Raw genomic sequence first — 25,853 nt, 5'->3', positions numbered from 1 at the left:
ATAAAAACATTATTTAAAAAGTTTTACTGTATTTCAATATTAATATCAAGTTAACTGACACTACTTGCACTTTCTTTGGCCCAGTTCTTTTTTGGAGCCAACCCAGGATTTTATCATAGTATATTTATTATTATTGTATGTGACCTCATTTGTTTTATGACTTGTTTTATTGTTGATTAACTTGTTTTATTGTTGTGTTTTTATATTATCTGTCCCCATGTAAGCCGCCCTGAGTCCCTTCGGGGAGATGGGGTGGGGTATAAAAATAAAATTATTATTATTATATTATTAATACAAAATGTATGGTATAGTTTGCATTAGGTAAGCCTATTTTTTAATAATAACTCTCAAGCAACCAGAAATGACACAGACCTCACACCTCTGAGGATGCCTGCCAAAGATGTGGGCAAAACATCAGGAGAGAATGCTTCTGGAACATGGCCATACAGCCCAGAAAACTCACAACAACCCAGTGATTCAGGCCATGAAAGCCTTCGACAACACAATGACACAGTTGTCTACCAATCCCCATGGGTGCCGGTTAACTGAGAGTCTACCTTATTACTATGGACTCATTCAAACCCTATTAGTTTCTACTGTGGAAAATGCCACTGTCTGAGCACTCCAATGCAACATGTTAACTATCCTTTCGATACCAGTTAATTACTGTATCTCACAAGGATATCAATGTACAGAATATCACTTTTTAGAAACACCAGTGTTTCCAATTGAAAACACATCTTGCCTTCCCTTCCACAAGCACAGATCCTTCCCTGCCATGTGCTTTTGCCAATACAAGCCTTATGCAAGTTGCAGAGGAGCAACATAATTCTCACAATCACATGTGGCTCATTCCCAGCTTTAACAAATTACGACCTGCCTTGGCAAGACCATAATTTTGCTAATCACTAAGGATTAAACGGGAAATGAGCTTCTTTGGCACAAGATAAAGTGATTCCCTTTTTTTTAAAAAATACACTTAATGAAAATTTTCACATCTCTTATAAAAAGCGATGGTGACTTTTATGCTCTTCCTCTACTTTGAAAAGTTGCTGACACTTATTTTTTATCAACAGCGGATAAAACTCAATAAACCCAAGCAGTACATTCAGTGGGGTTTATTTTGAAGTGAACAGACAACTTGGACCAGCTAAAGTGAACTGACATACAGTAGAGTCTCACTTATCCAACATAAACGGGCCGGCAGAACGTTGGATAAGTGAATATGTTGGATAATAAGGAGGGATTAAGGAAAAGTCTATTACACATCAAATTAGGTTATGATTTTACAAATTAAGCAGCAAAATATCATATTTAACAACAAATTTGACAAAAAAAGTATTTCAATACATGGTAATGCTATGTAGTAATTACAGTATTTACGAATTTAGCACCAAAATATCACGATGTATTGAAAACATTGACTACAAAAATGTGTTGAATAAACCAGAACGTTGGATAAGTGAGACTCTACTGTACTTAGAAATGACTCCCATTAAAATCAAGGGACCGTAAACCTATAATGTCTTCAGAGTAAAATAATATGCATTGAGTTCAATTAGGCCCCTTCTACACTGTCAAATAAAATCCAGATTATCTGCTTTGAACGGGATTATATGGCAGTGTGCTCATATAATCCAATTCAAAGCAGATAATGTGGATTATCTGTTTTGATAATCTGGATTATATGGCAGTATAAGAGGGGTCTATGGCTGGATATACACAGCCATATAATCCAGATTATCTGCTTTGAACTGGATTATATGGCAGTGTAGACTCATACAATCCAATTCAAAGCAGATAATGTGGATTATCTGTTTAGATAATCTGGATTATATGGCAGTATAGAAGGGGTCTATGGCTGGATATACACGGCCATATAATCCACATTTTGAACTGAATTATATCACAGTGAAGACTCATATAATCCAATTCAAAGCAGATAATCTAGATTTTATATGGCAGTGTAGATCTAACCTTAGGCCCCATCTACACAGCCATACAAAATCCAGATTATTTTATTTGAACTGGATTATGTGGCAGTGTGGATTCATATAATCCATTTCAAAGCAGATAATCTGGATTTTTATATGGCAGTGTAGATGGAACCCTTAATAGACTTTTGTGTGGTTTTTGTTTTGGTTCCACTGCAGAATAATAATAGCAGTTTGACACTGCCATGGCTCAGTGCTATGGGATGCTGGGATTTGTAGTTTGGTGAGCTATTTCTTTGTCTTTCCACACAGCCCTATAACCCAGAATATCAAGGCAGAAAATCCCACAATATCTGCTTTGTACTGGGATATCTGAGTCCACACTGCCATATATCCCAGTTCAAAGCAGATAGTGTGGGATCTTCTGCCTTGATATTCTGGGTTCTAGGGCTGTGTGGAAGGCCCATAGAAAGCTAACGACCTTGCGGAAACTACAACTCCCATCATTCCACCGCACTGAACACAGTGCAGTTGACAAAGTGCTGTCAGGCTCAATTCATTCTATCTACAGCATATGGATGTATAATCCCGGCTCAGAGCCGGAAGGAGCAAAAAGGCAAGCGAGTGGAGGCGATGATTGGCGGCCGGGCGTCACGTGACGGTCCCGGGCCGTTCTGAGTACCCCCCCCCCCGCTCCCCCGCCCTTCTGCCGTTCCTTACCTTGTTCCTCCTCCCCCCGAAGTTGCGAATCCCAGAGGCGGCGGCTGTTCAGCGCCATGTCCCACCAAACCGGCATCCAAGGTACCTCTCGGATGGGGCTCCCTCCGCTCTTTGCCCCAGGCTGTTCCTTCTCTCTCCCCCCTTTCCCCCCGGGGCCGCTTCCCTATTGATTGGCTCCCCCCGCCTCCCTATCATTCTCTCTCCCTCTTTTTCCGAAGCCGGCCCGGAATGGACCAAACCATTCTCTGCTGGGGGGGGGGGGGGGACAACCGCTTAGTTAGCTCTAACTTCTAAAAGTCGTCCCCTCTTCCATATTTAATTGTTTGGATTTCATTTCCTCCGCATATAACCCTGGAGGGGGTGCTTCTGAGCTTGTGCAGAGTGCCTTTCCCAGTTTGGGAAAGGAATAGCGCTTTTAGAGTTCGCGATAACTTTTTGTTTGAGCCTGGAGAGAAAACATGGAGGGAAGGAGGCTCTATGGGTACATCCACATTGTGGCATAAATGCGGTTTGACACCGCTTTAAACTGCCCTGCTCACGGCTATAGAATCCTGGGAGGTGAAGTTTAAAGTGTTGTCGAAGACTTTCACGACCGGAATCACTGGGTTGCTGTGAGTTTTCCGGCCTGTATGGCCATGTTCCAGAAGCATTCTCTCCTGACGTTTCGCCTACATCTATGGCAGGCATCCTCGGAGGTTGTGAGGTCTGTTAGAAAACTATACAAGTGGAGTTTATATATTTGTGGAAGGTCCCGGGTGGGAGAAAGAACTCACAAGTGTGAATGGTGCAGCTTGATTAGCATTGAAAAGCCTTGCAGCGTCAAAGCCTGGCTGCTGCCTGCCTGGGGGAATCCTTTGTTTGTTTATTCACAACATTTCTACCCAGCCTTTCTCTACTCAAAGTGGCTTTACAACATAGGCAACTATTCAATGCCTTTGTTGGGAGGTGTTAGCTGGCCCTGATTGTTTCCTATCTGGAATTCCCCAATTTTCTGAGTATTTTTCTTTATGTACTGTCCTGATTTTAGAGTTTTTTTTAAAATACTGGGAACAAGATTTTTTTCATTTTCATGGTTTTCTCCTTTCTGTTGAAATTTAGAGTGCTTGTACTCTTTTAGAACTGCAGCTCCCATCATTTCATAGCATTTCCCAAAAGTCTCCTATATATAGGAAAATTAACTCCTATTATGTTTTATACTATACCCCTCTAACTTTTTTTATATTTTTAAACTTAGAGGCTGTTTTGTAAATATTTTGCCATGAATATTCTGTAAATAAAGGTGCATTTGGCTACAATTTCCCATTTTCCCCTCTGTATGGTGACTTTTTAAGGATGCACTGTACATTCATGCTATAGCAGGCATGGGCACACTTTGGCCCTCCAAGTGTTTTGGACTTCAACTCCCAGAATTCCTAACAGCCTCAGGCCCTTTCTTTTTCCCCCTCAGCCGCTTAAGCGGCTGAGGGGGAAAAGGAAGGGGCCTGAGGCTGTTAGGAATTCTGGGAGTTGAAGTCCAAAACACTTGGAGGGCCAAAGTGTGCCCATGTCTGTGCTACAGTGTAGATGTACCCATAGAGTCCCCACACATTTTCTCTCGCGAGGAAAAGTTATAGCTAATTCTGAAGGCACTGGGTGATGTCTGGTTTTGGAAGCTAAGTGTCGTCAGTCCTGGTTAGGACATGGATGGGGGACCACCAAGGAAAAGCAGGTGCTGTGAGCTGTATTTCAGAGGCCAAGCCACCATTGACGATTATTGGACTGTGAAATGCATGTCGACAAGGCGTACACAACTCCCATATTCACAGGTTATGCAAAACACTGCCTCTTCACGCTGAACTGGGGATTGAGGTCCAGAGTCCTGGCAGCGGAATTTGCACCCAAACCTGACTTTCTTTCTAGGCCATAAGTCAAAAATGAATTGGTGGCACACAACAACCAACAAATATACAGTACACAGTGGATTGCTGTGAGTTTTCCGGGCTGAATGGCTATGTTCCAGAAGCATTTACAGTAGAGTCTCACTTATCCAAGCCTCGCTTATCCAAGCCTCTGGATAATCCAAGCCATTTTTCTAGTCAATGTTTTCAATATATCATGATATTTTGGTGCTAAAGTCGTAAATGCAGTAATTACAACATAACATTACTGCGTATTGAACTACTTTTTCTGTCAAATTTATTGTATAACATGATGTTTTGGTGCTTAATTTGTAAAATCATAACCTAATTTGATGTTTAATAGGCTTTTCCTTAATCCCTCCTTATTATCCAAGGTATTTGCTTATCCAAGCTTCTGCTGGCCCGTTTAGCTTGGATAAGTGAGACTCTACTGTATTTATTTATTAGCGACATTTAAACCCCGCCCTTCTCACCCCGAAGGGGACTCAGGGCGGCTTACAAGTTATAGGTACAGTAGAGTCTCACTTATCCAATATTCGCTTATCCAACGTTTTGGATTATCCAATGCAGTAGTCAATGTTTTTGTAGTCAATGTTTTCAACATACCGTAGAGTCTCACTTATCCAACATAAACGGGCTGGCAGAATGTTAGATAAGCGAATATGTTGGATAATAAGGAGAGATTAAGAAAAAGCCTATTAAACATCAAAATAGGTTATGATTTTACAAATTAAGCACCAAAACATCATGTTATACAACAAACTTGACAGAAAAAGTAGTTCATTACACATTAATGCTATGTGGTAATTACTGTATTTACGAATTTAGCAACAAAATATCATGATATATTGAAAACATTGACTATAAAAATGTGTTGGATAATCCAGAACATTGGATAAGTGAGACTCCACTGTATTGTGATATTTTGGTGCTAAATTCGTAAGTACAGTAATTACTACATAGCATTACTACGTGTTGAACTACTTTTTCTGTCAAATTTGTTGTATAACATGATGTTTTGGTGCTTAACTTGTAAAATCATAACCAAATTTGATGTTTAATAGGCTTTTCCTTAATCCCTCCTTATTATCCAACATATTCGCTTATCCAATGTTCTACCGGCCCGTTTATGTTGGATAAGTGAGACTCTACTGTAGTACATACTGTACAATACATTACATTACTGATACAGCACAACATAAGCATCATACACCAGCACACTGCACTACACCACAACACCACTAGCAATACCACTTGCAACACACAATACACAATTATAATAGTGTATTACTATCACTATTACACTGTAACACACTACAATATCACCCTCAATACCGCAAGTACATACAATGCATCACATCACTAGCACCGCACAATATCAACATTATACAATATCATATTGTCATAATGACAAAGGAGACATGGTGGAATGTTGTCTTCCTGCCCCCCTTGTTCTTCATTCTCTCCTGACGTTTCACCCACATCTGTGGCAGGCATCCTCAGAGAGGTTTTGAGGTTTGTTGGCAACTAGGCAAGTGGAGTTTATATATCTGTGGAATGTCCAGGGTGAGAGAAAGAAATCTTGCCTGTTTGAGGCAATTGGCCACCTTGATTAGCATTGAATAGCCTTGCAGCTTCAAAGCTTGGCTGCTTCCTGCCTGGACGAATCCCTTGCTGGGAGGTGATTAGCTGGCCTGATTGTTTCCCATCTCAAACAGACATGAGTTCTTTCTCCCACCCTGGGCCTTCCACAGATATATAAACCCCACTTGCTTAGTTTCCAACAAACCTCACAACCTCTGAGGATGGCTGCCTTAGATGTGGGTGAAATGTCAGGAAAGAATGCTTCTGGAACATGGCCATACAGCCCGGAAAACTTGCAGCAACCTAGTGATTTCGGCCATGAAAGCCTTTGACAACACATTAAATACAGTACACACAGAGAGGGTGAACTACACTGTGGAATGAGTGCAGTTCGACCCCACTTTAACTGCTGTGGATCAGTGCTCTGTGATCATTAGTGTCATAGCTTCACAAGGTCTTTTAGCCTTCTCTGCCAAAGAGTGCTGGTGCTGCCTCACCAAGCTATGGCTGCAACTGCACTGTAGAATTAATGCAATATGATATCACTTCAACTACCATGGTTGAATGAGATGAAATCCTAGAAGGCACCAGCACTCTCTGGCAGAGAATGTTAAAGGCCTTGTAAAACTACAACTCCAGTGCTTCCATAGCATTGAGCCATGGTAGTTCAAGCAGGGTCAAACTATGTTAATTCTGTAGTAAAGATGCAACGTTCAGCTGCCATGGTTCCACAGTAGTGAGCCACAGCTGTTAAAGTGGTGTCAATCTGCATTCATTCTACAGTACAGATGCCTCCCAAGTCTTGCTTTTGTTGCATTCCTTACCGTATATGGGAACTGAGCCATTGGAAGCTCCTCTTCCTTCTTTGTTTAGATGGGAAGGCTAGCCCATTATGGGCTTTACCCCTTTGTGAGAAGTAAAAGCCTAAATACACTCAAGGCACCTTCTAGGAAGCTAAGCAGGTCTAACCCTGGTTAGTTTTTGAATGGGAGACTGCAAATGAATACCAACAGGTGCTTTAAGTTATACAACAACCTTACAGAGGACTCACGTTGTCCTGTGCATGCTGGCCTGAAACAAGTCACTCTTTGTTCAGTAGGCTTTATTGGTAGTTCTTTAACATTTACTTACCTTTATGTCTTTTTAAAGGCACCAAATTCCATCCAATCTTGGAAGCTAAGCAGATCCAGCCATGGCTAGTTCTTGAGTGGGAGACCACTAATAAATACCAAGTGCTATAGGTTATATTTCAGAGGAAGAAACTATCAAAGCCACATCTGAATATTCCTTGCATAAGAAAACCCTGTATAATTTTGCAGAAGGGACATATACACATGGAATTTCTAAATATTGTGTGTCCAAATAGTTTCACGGCCTGTACTTTTGGTCACTCAGAGGCACATATAATTCAATCAGGGGGCTAAGTTATTCCTGCCCATTTATTTCAACACCTTCTACAAGTTACAACAAATTGAGAATAAAAATAATTCCCAAATATATGGGGGTTTTTGCATCCCTAGATCAGTTATGTTTAAAATCCAGTATTTGTTTATGTTTGATAAAGAGTTCTAAGGCTGTTTCATCTTTTTAATCCAGTCATTTTTTAATAGTGGGGAAGATAATAGAAATGGTTAGGCTATTAAGGGATGTGAATGTGTTTTCAGCTCTATTCTGGCTACTTTGAAAACAGCCTGAATATCAGGGATGTATGTAGTGAAACAGCATCTATTTGTGAACTTTTTTGAAGGAGAGAAGGAACATCCAGTAACAATTCCTTTAAAAAGTGCCTTGGTGAAGGGTGTTGAGGGGAAAATCAGTGTCCCAAATCCATTCACTGGCTCCAGTTACAATGGTTTTTGTTATAACAGCATTCAAGTCAACTTTGACTTATGGAAACCCCTAGAAGGTGAGACCTCCGAGGCACCCTTTCATCGACAAACCTGCTCAGGTCTTGCAGACTCAGGGCTTTCTTGATTGCATCTATCCATCTGGAATGCAGTCTTCTCATTTTCCTGTTGCCTTCTGTCTCACCAAGCATTATTGTCTTTTCTAGTGAGTCACAGGAGACCCATCAAATCAATAGTTGAAATGGAGCCAAGACTAGTGTAAAACCTATTAGTACAGTAAGTTTTCTTCCACTGAGACTATTCCTAGGTTTGTGGACCAAGGTGGGCTGAGTCAGAACAAGAAACTCAACAGCTCATATGACTCATTTATTCAGTTGGCAACTCAGGGTGCATCTACACTAGTGATTCTCAACCTGTGGTCCCCAGATTTTTTGGCCTCCAACTCCCAAAAATCCTAACAGCTAGTAAACTGGCTGAGATTTCTGGGAGTTGTAGGCCAAAACACCTAGGGACCCACAGGTTGAGAACAGCTGACCTACATAGTCAAATTGATGCAGTTTGAGATGCCGTGGCTCAATGCTATATAAGCATGGGAGTTATAGTTTTATGAGGTCTTTAGCCTTCTCTGCCAAACAGTTCTAGTACCTCATCTAACTAAAGCACTCAGATTCCATAGCACTAAACTACTGCAGTTAAAATGTTGTCAAGCTGCATTCGTTCGACAGTGTAGATGTATTCCCTGTTTGTTTCACATATAAATAATTTTAGGATCTCAGACAAAACAACATGGTGTGAAGTTTCTAAGTACCAGTACCTGGCTATTGTTGATAGATGCATTACAACCAATTTCATAAATCAGCCCACTTAAAGTGATTGTGATTATAATCAAAAGCCTGCAAAACATAATAGTATGGCTTTTGAAAGTCTTGAGTCTCCCAATTAAGTTATTGCCTCTTAGGCCTTTTAGGATTAGGTGTGGTTTTTATATGGGCCATCTGTGAAGGGATGGAGAAAATTTTCCCATTTTTGAATTCATCCCACAAAACATTCAAAGGGGAATCAATTTTGTTTCCATTTATGAGATCCATGGTTGTATCTCATCTTATTTCTTTGTAGGGCTGATAAAATTCAAACTGTGCCCTCCAATTCAAACTGTGGTTCCTGTAACCCTAAGGGGACAATAGATTTGCATTGGTTGTTGCTCAGTAACATTCACGTGACTCTCGGTCAGTTTCTTAGAAAAATATTTTTCTCATGTTGCTATGCATGACTCATGCATTGGTTGTCAATGGTGGCACTCTGACACCCACTCACACCCACCACCTTCTCCCCCAAAATTAAAATGAATGATTCTTGTTTAATTACTCTCAGTCATATTAAACATAGTCACTATTATTATTACCGTCTTCGTTTTGCAAAATTGAGATTCAAGGTTCAAGAATCAAGTTAAAGTCTAACAAAGATAAACATTGACATAGAATTAAGCTATTGACACACTAAAACAATTTTAAAGATGTAATTAAATGTGAGAAAAAGACAGCACATTTAAAACAGCAAAGCAATCTCTTAAAAGCCCTGGCCTGAAATCCTGTATCAGCTTATACTTAGTTAAGTACTTTACTAAGGAACTTCTCCTGGCCTGACCTCTCCAAACCTGATGGAAATATGATTCAACTGTGTTCTTATCATTGGCAGAATGGACCTCATTTTCCCTATTCAGTTGATGCCTGGTTAAGTTATCATTGTGACAATAATGTCAAAATCATGATTAAGTAGTGATTTTGTAAATAAAAAAAAAGTTACTGTATATACAGGTTTGGGCAGGTTTGGAGCCATAATTATGGATTTTTATATGACCGGTGGATAAATCGAGGGCCATTTCGTTCCATTTCCCCTCTCAGCATTCAAAAAAATCAGTGAAATGGCTGGATGTAGTTGCTGTTTCTTTTAGGTTCTTCTGGGGTGGAAAATCTCATGCCTTTTGCTACTGTAAGACAAGGGATGGTTCCTTTGTTGGTAGGAGTTAAGGCACAGTGTTCATAAAAATCTGTGGATAAGTTGACCCAAGTTTTTTAGGTTGATTTTTTAACTTAAATTTTCAGTCCACCTGGCATAGTCACTGTAGTCCAACATTTCTGATAAATACCAGCTTGTAGATAGAGTCTTGGGCCAGATGATGTTATTAAAAATCACCATTATATTCCATTTTTCAATCAGTCTGTTCGTGTTGGTGTTTCAATACATTTATTGCCTCCATCTTCACAAAAGGAGGAACTGAGCAAATACCTTCTAGTCAGCTTGATGTTGATACTGGGAACGGTTCTAAAACAGACTATTAAATAGTCTGTTTGTGGAAGAATGCTGTGATTACAAGGAGCCAGCATAGGTTTTTCAAAAAAACAAGTCATGCCAAACTAATCTTATATCCTTTTTTCAAATGCGTTATAAACTTGGTAGATGAGGGGAATGCTTTGGATGTAGTATATCTTAATTTCAATAAGGCTTTTGACAAAGGCCCCAAGATATTCGCACTGGTGAATGGTGGGATTGTTATAGTTACGTGGATCTGTAATAGGTTGACAGACTTTTTTATCATGTCAGAAGTGACTTGAGAACATATTGAAAGTTGCTTCTGATGTGAGAGAATTGGCCGTCTACAGAGACATTGCCCAGGGGACACCCAGATGTGTTACCATTCTGCTGGGAAGCTTCTTTCATGTCCCAACAAGTTAGAGCTGACAGACGGGAGCTCACCCAGACATGTAATATGAACCAGCAACCTTCAGGCCAGCAACCCAACCTTCAGATCAGCAGTCCAGCCAGCAAGGGTTTAATCCATTGCTTCACCACAGCTGCTGAATCTAGAGAATAATTGACAGATTAATTCCAGAGAATACTCACAATGGTTATTTTTCATCATGGCATCTCAGGGTTCTGTCCCGGGCACAGCGTTGTTTAACATATTCATAAATGATATAAATAATGGAATAGAAGACATGTTTATCGGATTTGCAGATGGCACCATATTAGGGAGGTAGCTCAGATCCCAATAAACAGGATTGGAATTCAAAATGACTTCGACTGGTTGGCGAACTGGAGCCAAAACAAACAAAATGAACTTAAGCATTAATCAATTTAAGATACTACACTTAGATGTTACACAAATGACTGAGACTTATCTTTAAATTGGTGCATTTAAGAAGGATGTACATGTCTTAATAGACCCCAACTCCTACTAGACCAGGGTGTGGCGTAGGCTGGAAAGCAAGCCAGCTGCAACAAATCACTCTGACCAAGAGGTCATGAGTTTGAGGCCAGCCCGTGCCTGCGTGTTGTCTCTGTCTCTGTTCTATGTTATGGCATTGAATGTTTGCCTTTATGTGTGCAATGTGATCCGCCCTGAGTCCCCTTCGGGGTGAGAAGGGCAGAATATAAATGCTGTAAATAAATAAATAAATAGACCACTGCCATTTGATCATGGAAACCAAGTAGAATCAGATCTGAATAGATTTTGAATTGTTAACTGCAGAAGAATACCAGGTATTGCTGGCTGTACTTTATTGGAAGGTAATGGTGTTCATTAACTGAGAAAATATATGAAATTTGTGGAACTTGACATAAGCAATTTGAAAGAACATACATATTTCATCACAAAGAGTTAGCTAATTTGTTAGCATACTAGTCATCATATTGGGCATTCCCATACATGGCAACAAAAATATTTGGCACATTCTGAGTGCCCTTACTAGCTTAAATGGTACATTATTCCCCATGGCTGTATGGTTTCACCTTGACTTGGTATGTTTTCATGTCTTTCTGAGTGAAATTTGAGCTTTATAGCCTCAAGCTGAGAGATAATTAGTCCTTTCTACACAGGTGCAATATATATGCCCAAGGCCAGTGCTGCAGGTTTGGTTTGCTATAGTGATTTCACATTTTGTCTGCACTTAGTTCAGCTGCTTGAATGCAAACTCCATTTCCAACTTGCTGTGTATAAAGTTTTACAAATCAATGTCATTGTGATCAGAGGAATTACATTGACACTGACCAACATGTTTAGAACAGATCTCAGATGCAAATACTTTCAATGCAAAAAATTATGTAGTTACGTTCTCTTAGTTTAAAAACATATGGTATCTGTGGATAAAACTGGTCTGTGCTTTAAAATACTGTTGACTCTCAGTTAACAAGAACCCAAGCAAAGAGAACTCTCAAACAACTAGCAAAAAATCAAATAGTACTTCATTCACAAAACTGCTTTTATAATACTATAACAAAATTTGAAAAAATTTATGTTCCTAGTATGAAACTTTTTTTCTGTTTAAATGTGTGATACTTACTTTGAAAGTAGCTGTTATACTCCAGAAACTTTATTTTTGTGACTGCCACAAACTATGTTGAATTGGTTGAGACTCAATGAGATATTCATTGAAAAACTATAGCAAAATGTGCTGCAGGATGTCCTGGAAAAACAAAGTTTTTGAAGTTTAATAAATGTTTTCCATGTTTTTTGACAGAACCAATTAGGAAATGACATTTATAACCAAGGAACAAAAATTGTGTTACATATATAGTACATTAGATTTGTCTTTATATGTCTTAATTTACTTTTAATGTCTCTATTTTGATATTAATATTACATCAATAAGAGTTTGTGGTTTGGTATAGTGAGGGGTATTGTGTGAGTTAGACCTATTTTAATAGAAATTCTCAAGCAAGCAGAAATTACATTTAGTTAACCAGAATCCCCATGGGTTCCAGTTAATTGAGAATCTACTTTATTGTCACTGTGTTTTTATTTTTACATGTTGTAGTTTATTGTTCACATTTATTTAATTAAAAAATAATTATCTGTCCTTTTCTCTTGTACTTTTTTTCAGCTACTGGAGAAGTTCAAGAAACCTTTGCTAGAGCTAGAAATGGACAATATAGGTTTTTGAAAATAGTTATTCAAAATGGTATGTGCTGTTTTCCTGTTCTTCCTAGTTTCAGAGAACCCTGTACAATCATTAAAGTCAGTGTAATTACCATATGGAATACAAGTCACATTTGGTTAGCCAAAGAGGAAGACAACAGCAATGTTCCTTTGACCAAATCCGGCCAAGAAAATCCTAGCAGAGGTCAAATGTACATATCAATACAAACCGGTATATACATCTATACACATAAATAAAGGCATAATGCTGCATCAGGTACAAGCCTCGCTGTCATCAAGAAGAGTTGCTGTCGGGTAATCCTTTAATAACTTCCCATGAACTCATGCAAAGTAAATACATATAAGGATTGTAATATTCAAAGACAGAGCCATATGGAATGTCAGTATGCAAAGGGATCTTGTAGCAATTTAGAGATTAAATGAGAGAACAGAGTTTGCAGCATACGTCTACCTGAAGAAGTAGACTTACTGTATTCAATGAAGGCTTATACAACCCATTTTGTTGTCTTAGTTACTCTCCAAGGTGCTATACGATCCTTTGCATAAGGATTGTATTGTCATAGTATATAGAAGTTCAAATCTTTCTCTAAGGGAGTCTTGCATTCAGAGACAAAGAAAACAAAGATTAAGATAAAGGGATAATCTTCTGATGTCCCTTTTTTATTGGAGAAATGGGAAGAGAAAGAGGGTCATAGCCCAGTCTCCATGTCACTCAGGATGGTATCTTCAGAGCAAAGTAATTTCTAATTCATGTTTTGTGAATCTATCAAAGAGTGGGAGATTTTCATCAAGAATCTGGCCGCAGGAATCTGCCTAACTGTGATCTTGATTAAGGTATGATGGGTTTCTTTTGGACCAAAGTCATACCTTTTAAGCTATGTAGACGTTTAATCAATGTGGTAGTAAAAAGACATTGAATTAAAATTTTCAATGTCTTTGGTATGTAAAAATGCTTTATTAGTATTTTAATAGGTTATCACTTCCTGGCTCTTGCTTTCTCACAGAGCAACTAAGAACCTTGTGGGCTAACTGTTTCATTTGTCTACTTGAGCTTCTTTCCATTTTTTGGTATATCAAAATAGCAGTTGTAGATAGGAAATGTACAAGCTGTTGCCATGTATTTTCAAATAACAGTTTCATAACAAGTAGGTTAGATAAAAACTGAATACCATATCCAGCCCATATATCAGTCCCTGATTTCTAAATGCAACATTACCTCAATCTCCCCACCCCCATTTTTCAGAAATAAGACAAATATTTATTTTTATTTTTAAAATGTTCATATATTGTTTACAAAAGTATAGCTATACATATTGGAAGTATTTATTTAGTTCTAAGACACACTTACCCCCCCCCCCCCCATATAAAGAATTCTAAAAATAGGGTGAATCTTAGAATCACAGGTGTATCTCGTGCATTTTTGTTGGTCCTGAAATCAGGGTGTGGCTTACTATTGATGGTGTATTACAATTGAAGAAATTGTAATACAAAACCAATGTCTTAAGAATCCTACCACTATGGAACTTAATATGCTCCAACTCTTCCGTATAAACGTCTTTACTATAAATTATTCCACTTTTAAGTCAAAAACTTATCATTACTATAACTTAGCTATTTATGTGATGGGCTTAATACTGGTTAACCCTGCTCCACAAGTATTTTGATGGATCAACAACGACCCTAATGCAGTTGAACAAGAAGGCGATTAGAGACAAAATATTTGAAATGGATGCATCTGACAACTTGCGGACCAGTAAACGGCAGGGTTTTACCACTTGGTATCCTCTACTAAAGGGTGACCAATATTGTCAACAATATCTTCAAGACTTAACATTGGTAACCCTTAGAAAAGCATTTACAGTCCTACACTTCCAAACAATGCGATCAGGGTGGCTAAAGAGAAGATATAGAGGGATCCCTCATGTCCAACAACTTTGTATTTGTGGGTCGGGGGAAAGAGATGATTTAATACACTATCTGTTCACATTGCCCTTTATATAATGGCCCTAGAAACAATTTTTTTGGGAGCTCTTTTGGAAGAAAGGGCAGCATGGCAACAGTCAGCAGTTGTCTGCAACTTGTTAGCGGATTATTCCAAAAATACAACATTAAAGGTTGCCACATATTTGCAGTCGCAGCCCAAAAAATCCGAGCTAAATTGGTAAAGTCCACAACGGAGGCTAGAAATGGAGATAGTTTGGGATGATACAAATCAGACATTGTTATTGTTATCATGTCACTGCTACTGTAATTTTAAAGAGTCAGTATATGGAATAAGTTTTAATGTTTATATTGGAAAGTGCTTATTGTACTTTTAAAGGTTGTATATTATTTAATGTCATGGCCTATGGCTGGTACTATAAACAATTAATTCATTGATATTCTATTATTTTCATTGATTGATTTATGCAGTTGGCCCTCCATATAGATCAGTGGTTCTCAACCTGTGGGTCCCCAGATGTTTTGACCTCCAACTCCTAGAAATCCTAACAGCTGGTAAACTGCCTGGGATTTCTGGAAGTTGTAGGCCAAAACGCCTGAGGACCCACAGATTGAGAACCACTGCTCTAGATGCTAAACAATCTCACTTGGGGTCAACCGTCTATGGCTTGAGCATACACACACACACACACACACACATTAAAAGCTTCTTGATTTGGCCATTTAAAATATGGAAGACCATTTTACTAAGACATTATATATAATGGAACTTGGGCAGCTATGGATTTTGGTATCTACATTGTATGTTGCTTCTTTCTCAAGTTGGAACTCAATACTTTTTAATGAAGCAGAATATCAATTGCTGTTTTCAATAGTGTACTGACTCATACTTTCTGTCCTTTTATAGAGCAGCTTACTGTGGGATCCGCAAAACAGTGTCATGGATCTTGGGAAGAAGATTATGATTCCTTTGTCCTGCCGCTTCTTGAAGACAAGCAGCCATGCTATATACTCTACAGATTAGATTCTCAAAATGCCCAAGGATATGAGTGGATTTTTATTGCATGGTCTCCAGACCATTCTCCTGTATGTATTATGATGAAACTACTAGGGACAATTAGATGTACTTGTAGCCCCTGATTTTTTTTTAAAAAAAATCGAACTAATTGGTTTGCCATAATTTAAAAACCTGTTGGCTTATCACTACACCTTTTTTCATCTGTCACATGCGTACATAAAGATTTGCATACAATTAGGCACAGCCTGTTAATGATGCATATGTGCATAACTGTGGCTTACAAATGTGTATGTGTCTTTTGGATGGATTATAGGAGGCTTTTATTCACTTGTCAGGTCAGAAAAATCAATCAAATGCTTTAATCTTTTTAGGAAGAGCTTTAACATTTTGCTTCTATTTAATGGTGGGAATGCTAATCCTCCACATGGTTTTGGATTGCCAGTCCCACCATCCTTAGCCATTATGGTGAGAGGTTTTAGGAGGGGCAGTTCAGCAACATCTGTACAGATTCACACATTTTGTGATTATTTCTTTTGTTTCGTTAAAATAAGGTTGTCTTTTCAAACCTTCCAGGTCCGTCAAAAAATGTTATATGCTGCTACCCGGGCAACCCTGAAGAAAGAATTTGGAGGCGGGCATATTAAGGATGAAGTATTTGGAACAAACAAGGTGTGTAATCTGAAAAGAGAGACTTAATTTGTGATACTTTCGGAACGAAAGCCCCCCATTTCCATGTGTAGGTTAAAATGCATAGTCGTTTGTAAAAATGTGATTTTGGTCATAAGAACCTGAAGAAGAGACTTCAGGGAAAAAGAATATTACAAGTGAGATGAAAATACTGCACCTGCTAACCCATTTTCTCTCCCAGGATGATGTTTCATTGAATGGTTATCGAAGATACTTGGTGACTCAATCTTCACCTGCCCCTCTAACTGCGGCAGAAGAAGAACTTCGACAGATCAAGATTAATGAGGTATCACCTAAGGCCCCTTCTACACTGCCAGATAAAATCCAGATTATCTGACCTGAACTAGATTATATGGCAGTGTAGACTCAAATAATTCAGTTCAAAGCAGATAATGTAGATTATCTGTTTGGTTAATCTGAGTTACAGTGTTCCCTCATTTATCGTGGGGGTTATGTTCCAGGATCACCCGCAATAAGTGAAAATCCGTGAAGTAGGGACACTATATTTATTTTAATATTTATACATTATTTTAGTAGTTATACACTATTTTAAGTCTTTATCAACCAATCGTGCGTTGATAAATCACCTCCTTCTCCTGTTGCTGCTTGGGCTCCTTCTCTCTCCCGTTGGCTTCTCCTTCCTCCCTTAGGCTGTAAATTGTAATTTTTTATGATTTATAATATTCTTTTAGAGTTTATTAAAAAAACCATGAAACAGCAAATCCACAAAAAGTGAACCGCGAAGTAGTGAGTGAACACTGTATATGGCAGTGTAGCAAGGCCCCCAGTCCCTGATATCCTGACCTGGCAGGAAGTCAGAAGCACATTACAGTAGAGTCTCACTTATCCAACACTCACTTATCCAACGTTCTGGATTATCTAACGCATTTTTGTAGTCAATGTTTTTAATATATCGTGATATTTTGGTGCTAAATTCATAAATACAGTAATTACTACATAGCATTACTGCGTATTGAACTACTTTTTCTGTCAAATTTGTTGTATCACATGATGTTTTGGTGCTTAATTTGTAAAATCATAAACGAATTTGATGTTTAATAGGCTTTTCCTTAATCCCTCCTTATTATCCAACATATTCGCTTATCCAACGTTCTGCCGGCCCGTTTATGTTGGATAAGCGAGACTCTACTGTATAACCAATATTAATTTTTTAAAATTATTCTGAGAATGAACAAAAAGCAGGGGAAACTTAGTTCTAATTATCGTGTGTGCAAATCTTGTTTCTATGGAAGGGGAGAGATGCTTCCAGTTACAAGAATTGTAACAGGTATGCTTGGATTTCAAATGTGAGTGATCTAGGTTTCTTAGGCCCCTTCTACACTGCCATATAATCCAGATTATCAAAGCAGAAAGGAGTACTGAGTACCTTCCACAACATCCTAAAAGATATATTTGTGGATACAAACCCGTTAGAACCAAAAATATATTTTAGGATGTTGTGGAAGGGGGTGCTCAATACAATGTTGGAACAGGAAGCAGTGTTATGTCTCTAGCTTCTTTCCATATAGCAACATTTTGCAGAAATGACTTTCAGAATATACATCATCTGTTTTTGTGTCCAGGTACAGACTGAAGTCAGTGTTGACACTAAGCATCAGACCCTACAAGGGGTGGCATTTCCTATTGCTAAGGAAGCTCTCCAAGCACTGGAAAAACTGAAAAACAAACAGCTGAACTATGTGCAACTGGTAGGTACAGTATATGCTTTCACTCTCTTAATATGACACCAAAAAATCAGTGGTCAGGTTTCCCAGTTCTCACTCTGCAAATGGAAAATACCTTCATATGGATTTCTAGGACTCTGTTCTAAATACAGGAGGATAACTGACATATTAGTGATGGATGCTCTTAGTTTGATCCAGGTGTGTGCACTTCAACTGGAGGAAGCTGACTTCTTTATCCTTTCCTCTCCAAGTCAGCGTTTCCAGGCAATGCTGCACAGGTGATCTATGATATAGTGGAGATAGAATAATACCCCCAAAATGGAATTGAAATTGAATGGAAACACCTTCGATGAATGGAGCATGTCAACCATTGCAAGGCAGATCTCTCAAACCCATTGCACTGTTCTAGAATATGTCTAAAATTGTGACTGGGAATCCATTCAGTTCTAGAGGAATATAATTTCCCACCTATAAATTAAGTGAGATTGCCCAGTAGATTCCTTGCAAAGAGTCCTCTATGTAGTCACCTTTTTATTTGGAGCTGAGACATTGTGGAATGTGTGGCGGAAAATAATGGAGAAATAGTTTTGTACACCATACTCAGCTGTCCAGTGTCTTTTGCTTCCTCCGATCTAGATACACACACGTAACAGGTAACTGGGGTCACTTACACAGTGTTTTGGACTGCTAACATCCAGCTGTTAAAAATTGTGGGAGTTGAAGACCAAACCACCTGGAGGGCCAAAGTTAGCCCATGCCTGTGCTAGAGCAAGGAGGTTTGGAGTATCTCTATGCATGATTACTGAGCTTTTCATACAATGGTCTATTGAGTGATGAGCTGACACTCAACAATCCTGGCCTCCATGTTGCAACCTAAAGTGTCCTTTCACAGCTAGAAGTTCATCCATCCATCAGAGGCATCCATCAATGGAATAGGAACTGAGTAATCTTCACAGATTCCACCTTCTACCTCTCATATCTGCTCCAGTGGTTGGTGTACCATTCAGAATAGTGTGAGAGATTATGGAAAATTAGAAAAAATGCCTATCCGCCTGGACTCAGCGCTGATGCTTGATGCTCAGGTGTCGGCGGTGGCCGTAAGGGCTTTTGCACAGTTAAAGCTCTTGCGCCAGCTGTAACTGTACCTCGTGAAGTTTGACTTGGCCATGGTGGTCCATACCTTAGTTACCTCTAGACTGGATTACTGCAACTCACTCTATGTGGGGCTGCCCTTGAAAATGGCTCGGAAACTACCGTTGGTACAAAGATCAGCGGCCAAACTAGTAACTGGAGCAAGCTACAGGGAGCAGTCAACCCCCCTGTTCAAGCAACTCCACTGGCTACCAATACATTTCCGGTCCCAATTTCAAGGTGCAGGTTATCACTTATAAAGCCCTAAACGGTTCAGGACCTGCTTATCGTTGTGATCGCCTCCTTCCCTACCAACCCATGTGGGCCTTAAGATCTGCCGGGAAGGCCCTTCTCTTGCTTCCGCCTTCGTCTCAAGCGCGACTGGTGGGGACGGGGGAGAGGGCCTTTTCAGTGGCAGTCCCTGGGCTCTGGAACTCTCTCCTCAGGGAGATCAGTCTGGCACCTACCCTGTCCACCTTTCGCAAAGACCTAAAGACATGGATGTTCCAGTGCGCTTTTGAGTAAGCAGTCCCACCAGATACTCAGCCCGCTTACAACTCATTATCAGTTATTGCACTTTATCACAGTTCCTTACCCTTTATGGTTTTAGTGTTTACTGAGATTGTTTCTCCGCCCCTATTTTTGATTGCCCTTATACCTCCTAGGAGCCCTATTCAGATTCTACACAATTTTACTCTCTGAATGTTTAATTATTATTGTCCTGGTTTTAATTCTGTTGATGTGCTTTATTGTTTTATGTAGTTATGTTTTTAATTGATTGTTCTGTGTTTTAACTTGTGTTGTTGGGCTCGTCCCCATGTTAGTCGCCCCGAGTCCCTTCGGGGAGATGGAGGCGGGATACATAAAGTTGTTACTATTATTATTATTACCTATTCTTCTAATGAAGGAAATATCTGTTGAAGATTCTCAATTTGTATTTTAGTTCACCTGTAAATTCATTCCCTACCTAAGCATTTCTCCTTATAACATTTTGCTTAAATTAATCACTTTGTGTACAAACTTTATCCCAACTAATGTTTACAGCAAATTGATATCAAAAATGAAACAATTGTCCTGGCTAGTACACTCCCAACTGAGCTGAAAGACTTGCCGAAAAGAATTCCAAAGGACTCTGCACGGTACCACTTTTTCCTCTACAAACATTCCCACGAAGGAGACCACTTGGAATCCATAGGTATGCAAGCATTTCTGTGGACCAAGCTGAATACATAGCTGAAATGTTTAGAAGTTGCTTTGCTAAGGACTGTGTCATCAAGGATTTAAATAGCTGCTTAGTTTTTGCATCATCTTAAAAGTTTGCTAGCCGCAATATAAAATGTCTTTTTTCTCAAACTTTGGAAGAAATCCAGTTAAGGCTTCTGTGAAATGACTTCTTTCTGCTTGAAATCATTCTGCAGTGTTCATCTACTCTATGCCAGGCTACATGTGTAGTATACGAGAGCGGATGCTGTACTCCAGCTGCAAGAGTCCCCTCCTAGAAATCGTGGAAAGACAACTGTGGATGCAGATCATCCGAAAAGTAGGATGTAGTTCATTTACTCTTGCTTCTTCTGCAAATATAACCCTGAGATTTAGACATCAACCTGTTAGCACCCAAATTTTATGGGGCTTTGAAAATTAACTTTTTGGGGTCTGTAATTCCTAGGATCTTCCAGCCAACATAGCCAGTAAACCACAAAAACTATTATGTCTGGATTACTGGTCTCATAATGGGATTATGGAACCAATAATACAAAAGGGTGACTAAGGTCAGCTCTAAACTATATAATCAGTGCAGTTTGACACTACTTCTAGTGTTGTAGTTTTACATGGTTTTTAGATTTCTCTGCCAGAGTGTTGGTGCATCATCAAACTACAACTCCCAGGATTTCATAGCATTGAGCTATAGCAGTTAAAGTGATGTCAAACTGCATTAATTCTAGTGTAGATGCACCCTCAGCAGTTAATTGAGATACTATAGAGACATTTGATATCATTCCCCAGTGAATGTGAACAGAATGAGAACATTGTGTTCCTAAATTATAGTTCACACTGGTATTTCAAGTGAGTTCTGCAGTAGTTCTGAATCTCCCAGTCTCTAATCTGTAATTGAACTGAAGATATAACACCAGCCTTTGAACAAGCCCACTGCTTTGCAATTTGCTTGTAATATATGGGTAAATTGAACCTAAGCATTTCCTTTGAGGCGTGGGAAAGGTTCCCAATCCTCTCATTTAACAGTTGATCCTCCATCATCATAATCATTACTTTATTTTTAATATTCATGTCTAGTTTTTCCTTCACTAATTACCCTTGTCTTTATCATCTGAGAGTGACTGGCTTGTCCTCTCACTGAGGCCTTAGCTGCTAAAGGTCACCTCTCTGTTTTAATGCAGTGTAGTAATAGTAGTAATAGTAATAATAATAATAATAATAATAATAATAATAATAATAATAATAACTTTATTTTTATATCCCACCACCCTTTCCCCAGAGGGATTCGGAGCAGCTTACAAGCAAGACCAAGCCCAGCACAACAAAGTTTGCAAACTAAAAGCACATGTAAAAACATAATAAACATATAGCAATCTGATTGAAACCATTTAAAAAAGTATAAAACAACAATTAAAATGAATTAAACAAACCTCAATAACCCACAACCAAAACCAGGAATAAGATGGGCAAAATCAGAAATTGAAGAGGGCTGGGACTGGGGTTGTGCAACAGATTATAGGACCAGGGTTTGGGTAAAGTGCTGAGTTTACTGTAATGGTCAGTTTGGGATGGACATTCATAGACAGGAGCATAATCATTATCAAGCGCACATTGGAACAGCCAGGTTTTAAGGTCCCTGCAGAAGGTGGACAGAGTGGGTGCTAGCCTAATCTCCCAGGGGAGGGAGTTCCAGAGTGGAGAGCTACCACCGAGAAAGCCCTCTCTCTCGTCCCCACCAACCGTGCTTGTGACGGTGGCGAGAGCAAGAGAAAGACCTCCCCGGCAGATCTTAGGGTTCATAGGGGAAAATGCGGTCGTGAAGGTAGGCAGGTCTCGAACTGTTTAGGGTTTTGTAGACAATAACCTGCAGTTTGAATTGGGACCAGAAACTTATCGGCAACCAGTGGAACTGTTTTAATAGGGGTGTCCTCCTATCCCTATAATTAGTTCCAGTTAGCAACCTGGCTGCCAACCTTTGCACCAGTTGCAGTTATGTAGCTTCACTTTCTCTGCTGAATTGTGTTAACCTGTACGACCCTTTCTGGGCCATTTATTGATAAGTAAAATTGCCTAAGAAAACCTTATGAAATTCAAAGGGTCATCATAAATTGAAGGTGACTTGAAGGCACACACAAAATACAAACAGGTCTACCTTTCTATAGATGTCGGTAAATTTTCAACCAGTTCTTATTCCTAATTGCCTAACTACACCCGTTGACTTCCGTAAGCTAAGATGCATCTAAATATGACTAAGAATATAAAATAAGTACAGAAAGAACAAATAGTACAAAGGTTAAATCATTCTAGCTGCCTTGAACTAGCAGGAAAGGATTATGCCCACCTATTTATTTCCTGTAGTTCATTTATGCAGCATCATCAGTATATGTTTGACAGCCATATAAAAGATGTGCCTGGATGCTTTTAGCTGATTCAGATTGTGTTTCATCGATTGGGGTGATGAGTTTGTTAAACTTTATAAAACAAGCATCAAAACAGCACCTAGCCATGCTAATAGCTGTCTTCCTTCACTCTTTCCAAAATCAATTAAATGCCAGATTACCTTCTCTCCTGCTTTAATTTCAGATTGAAATTGGTGATGGTGATGAGCTGACGCCTGAGTTCCTTTATGAGGAAGTTCATCCCAAACAACATGCACATAAACAGAGTTTTGCAAAGCCAAAAGGGCCTGCAGGAAAAAGGGGAATCCGGAGGTTGATCAGAGGACCAGCTGAAACAGAAACACCTACAGATTGAATGTAGTTATATCTACTGGGAACAGAAGCATTGTGATTGGGGGTGAGGGAGGAATCCACTCAAGCCTTTAATAATGGAAATGCCAGCTTTCCACATTGATCTTTTCCAGGGGAGAGAGATACAGATTGAGAAAAAGCAAACCCATGACTTTCCACTACACTTATCTGGCTATGCCACTATAGATTTTTATTAAGGTCCACAGCCTGTGGTTGTAAATGTATTAGTTAAAAGCTAAAATTATAAACTTGCAGAATGTTAGCTGTAAATTGAATTTATTTTATACCTTCAAAATTCACCACTCTTGTATTTTCTGTAGAATCTGTATATACCACCAACTTTAATGGCAAGACAAATGGAAATCTTTATGTTTTTGAAAATCTTGAAATTAACTGCATTGCCTACCTCTCTTAGAGAATTGCTTCTTTGGGAAAACAAAGCCAGCAACATGCTTTGTATCGTCACTGTATTTTCCTCATCTCTATAGTAATCATCGAAAGAATACCTGTTTAATGTGTATTGTTTCATATCATGATTCTATGCATTTATGTTCAAGAAAACTATTTCTCTAAACAATCAGACCATGGAAGACTGAAATCTAATTCACTTGCTATAGGAATCCTAAATTAGATTCTGTTATAGCCTTCTGACAGCACTTCTTGCTTTTGAGCTCCAAGAATAACACTACATTTTCACAAACTGCATTTTACAATAAAGTTAAGCACTACTTAATCAAGAAAATTGATTAGAATGATACTGTAAAGGACACAATAGCTAAAGGTACTAGTTTTCCTATCCAAATATACTTATTTAATAACACTATACAAAAGCTATGATTTTCAGTACTGACAATGTTCACAAGCAGGCAGTTGTGTCCTAATGCATTTCTGGAATAAATAAAAATCTTCTCATGTCACATTTTTGAAATGTCTTCTAATATAAAGCAATCATAAGTTTGAGACTACTTTATAATAATTTTAGTTAGAAGCAAGTCTTCCAACTGGTTTAGCCTAATTGATAGGTTAATTGGTAAATGATTATTTTCTGTTGAATAAAAGCAATAATCTTTTCAAGAATGTCGCGATTGTAGGCCACACTTTGCCTACATCTTACGTCATGGATGGAAACTATGAAACATTACTTCCCAATATGTTTAGAATTTAATAATTAGCACACTTACTTCCACTACCGAATCATGTGCCTCCTGGGTGCTCTATAAATTGCAATATTTCAAACAAATGTAATAACTAATTATTTGCTTTGTAAATCAGTTCTTAATTTAAAATATATATTGAAAAGGAAGCTGTTTAAAGTTTTAAAGGACTTTAATAAACACTAATTCCAAATATTTAAACCAGAGTAGAAATATGTTTACAATACTGTTGGTCCTCTGTTTCCACAGGTTTGGCATCCACAAATTCAACCATCCATGGCTTTAAAATATTCCGGGGGGGGGGGGGGGGGAATCCCAAAAGCAAACCTTACAGTTTGCCATTTTATAGAAGGGACACTGTTTTACTATGTCATCGCATGTAATGGGATTTGAGATTTTGTATCCATAGGAGTCCTGGAACTAAACCCAGGCAGGTACCAAGGGCACACTGCACAATATTTCTGCTCTAAGCTTTATTTTTGTGTGTGACAAAATACTTCCTATTCTCAACATTTACGTGGAAATATATACAGACTCCAAGACTATGTATACAATTGTTTTCTTTTGATGTCATTTTGTTACCATTGCTTTGTATTTTTCAAGGAATTCCTTAATCTATTTCTCTAGAATGGCAATTCTCCTTTTTGGCCAGTAGTTATTTTATGGTAGTAAAATAATTGTTTACTCTCAGTTGCAATAACTAAATGGTGGGAGGGTTTTCTTCCTCTTTCCTAAGCCAATACTCCCAAATTGGTTGGAGTCAGAGGAACCATATCCATTGTTTCTGCAGTGAAAAAGTCTCCAAGAAAGCAATGCAATATTCTGCATTAATTCAACATGTGTTACTTCCAGATAAATGTGTGTAAAAATGTAGCCCGAGAAGGCTTGTAATAAAAATAGAAACAAAACCTGAGCTGTGCCTTCTTTGCATTTTCTAAAAACATGGTCCTGAATATTGCTGTGTTGCTGAAGTTCTCTATTAATGCTTCAATAATTATAGACCCATCCAATGTATAAAATGAGGATTTGAACTTAGAAACTCTCATGTGAAAAGCAGTTTTACAGCATTGCCTTGGATGGCTAAACTGTTTGGGCAAACACCACTTTTCAAATGACAGACCTTTTATCACAATCATGGGAGATAGCTCTTCTGAATATAATAGAAAACCAGAAGTGCATCACTGTCGCTATGCACTTTATCTCTGTGTTAAAGTTTTATAGGTGCTGCTACTGCTTTAAAGATAATTTAGACTCATCTTTCACTGAATTTAGGGTTTTGTACTTTAGAAAATAACAGCAAAGGTATTGAATAGCTCAGGATTTCATGTGAAAGGAAAGTGCATTAAAAGGAGT

General features: G+C 38.7%; 2 protein-coding genes across 5 annotated transcripts in view; one reads left to right on the top strand and one right to left on the bottom strand.

Moving 5' to 3' along the window:
• tmem117 (transmembrane protein 117) overlaps positions 1 to 2,795 on the bottom strand; it is a 370,721-nt gene extending 367,926 nt beyond the window's left edge. For 3 of the 4 annotated variants that reach the window (XM_062982504.1, XM_062982501.1, XM_062982506.1), the window contains exon 1: positions 2,655 to 2,778. The gene's annotated coding sequence lies outside the window, so the exon portion shown is untranslated. Of the gene's footprint in view, positions 1 to 2,654 lie in introns of all 4 variants that reach the window. The other variant, XM_062982502.1, reaches the window with a different exon arrangement.
• Positions 2,629 to 25,413, top strand: twf1 (twinfilin actin binding protein 1). The gene is made up of 9 exons (XM_062982510.1): positions 2,629 to 2,735; positions 12,864 to 12,941; positions 15,768 to 15,946; positions 16,452 to 16,547; positions 16,747 to 16,851; positions 18,149 to 18,274; positions 20,426 to 20,576; positions 20,800 to 20,921; positions 23,180 to 25,413. The coding sequence occupies exons 1-9, from the start codon at positions 2,711 to 2,713 to the stop codon at positions 23,348 to 23,350; spliced, it is 1,053 nt and encodes a 350-aa protein (XP_062838580.1). The 5' UTR covers positions 2,629 to 2,710; the 3' UTR covers positions 23,351 to 25,413.
• Positions 25,414 to 25,853: the final 440 nt, after the last annotated feature.

This window comes from Anolis carolinensis, chromosome 5 (genome assembly GCF_035594765.1).
Source record: "Anolis carolinensis isolate JA03-04 chromosome 5, rAnoCar3.1.pri, whole genome shotgun sequence".
Classification (NCBI taxonomy): Eukaryota; Metazoa; Chordata; class Lepidosauria; order Squamata; family Dactyloidae; genus Anolis; species Anolis carolinensis.
Note: the sequence above shows the minus strand (reverse complement) of the source record. Positions and strands in the feature narration are given on the sequence as shown.

Coding starts and splice junctions, on each gene's coding strand:
- twf1 (XM_062982510.1), top strand. CDS start 2,711: ATGTCCCACCAAACCGGCATCCAAG. Junction 16,548..16,746: donor AAGTATTTGGAACAAACAAG/GTGTGTAATCTG, acceptor TTTCTCTCCCAG/GATGATGTTTCATTGAATGG. Junction 16,852..18,148: donor GACAGATCAAGATTAATGAG/GTATCACCTAAG, acceptor TTTTGTGTCCAG/GTACAGACTGAAGTCAGTGT.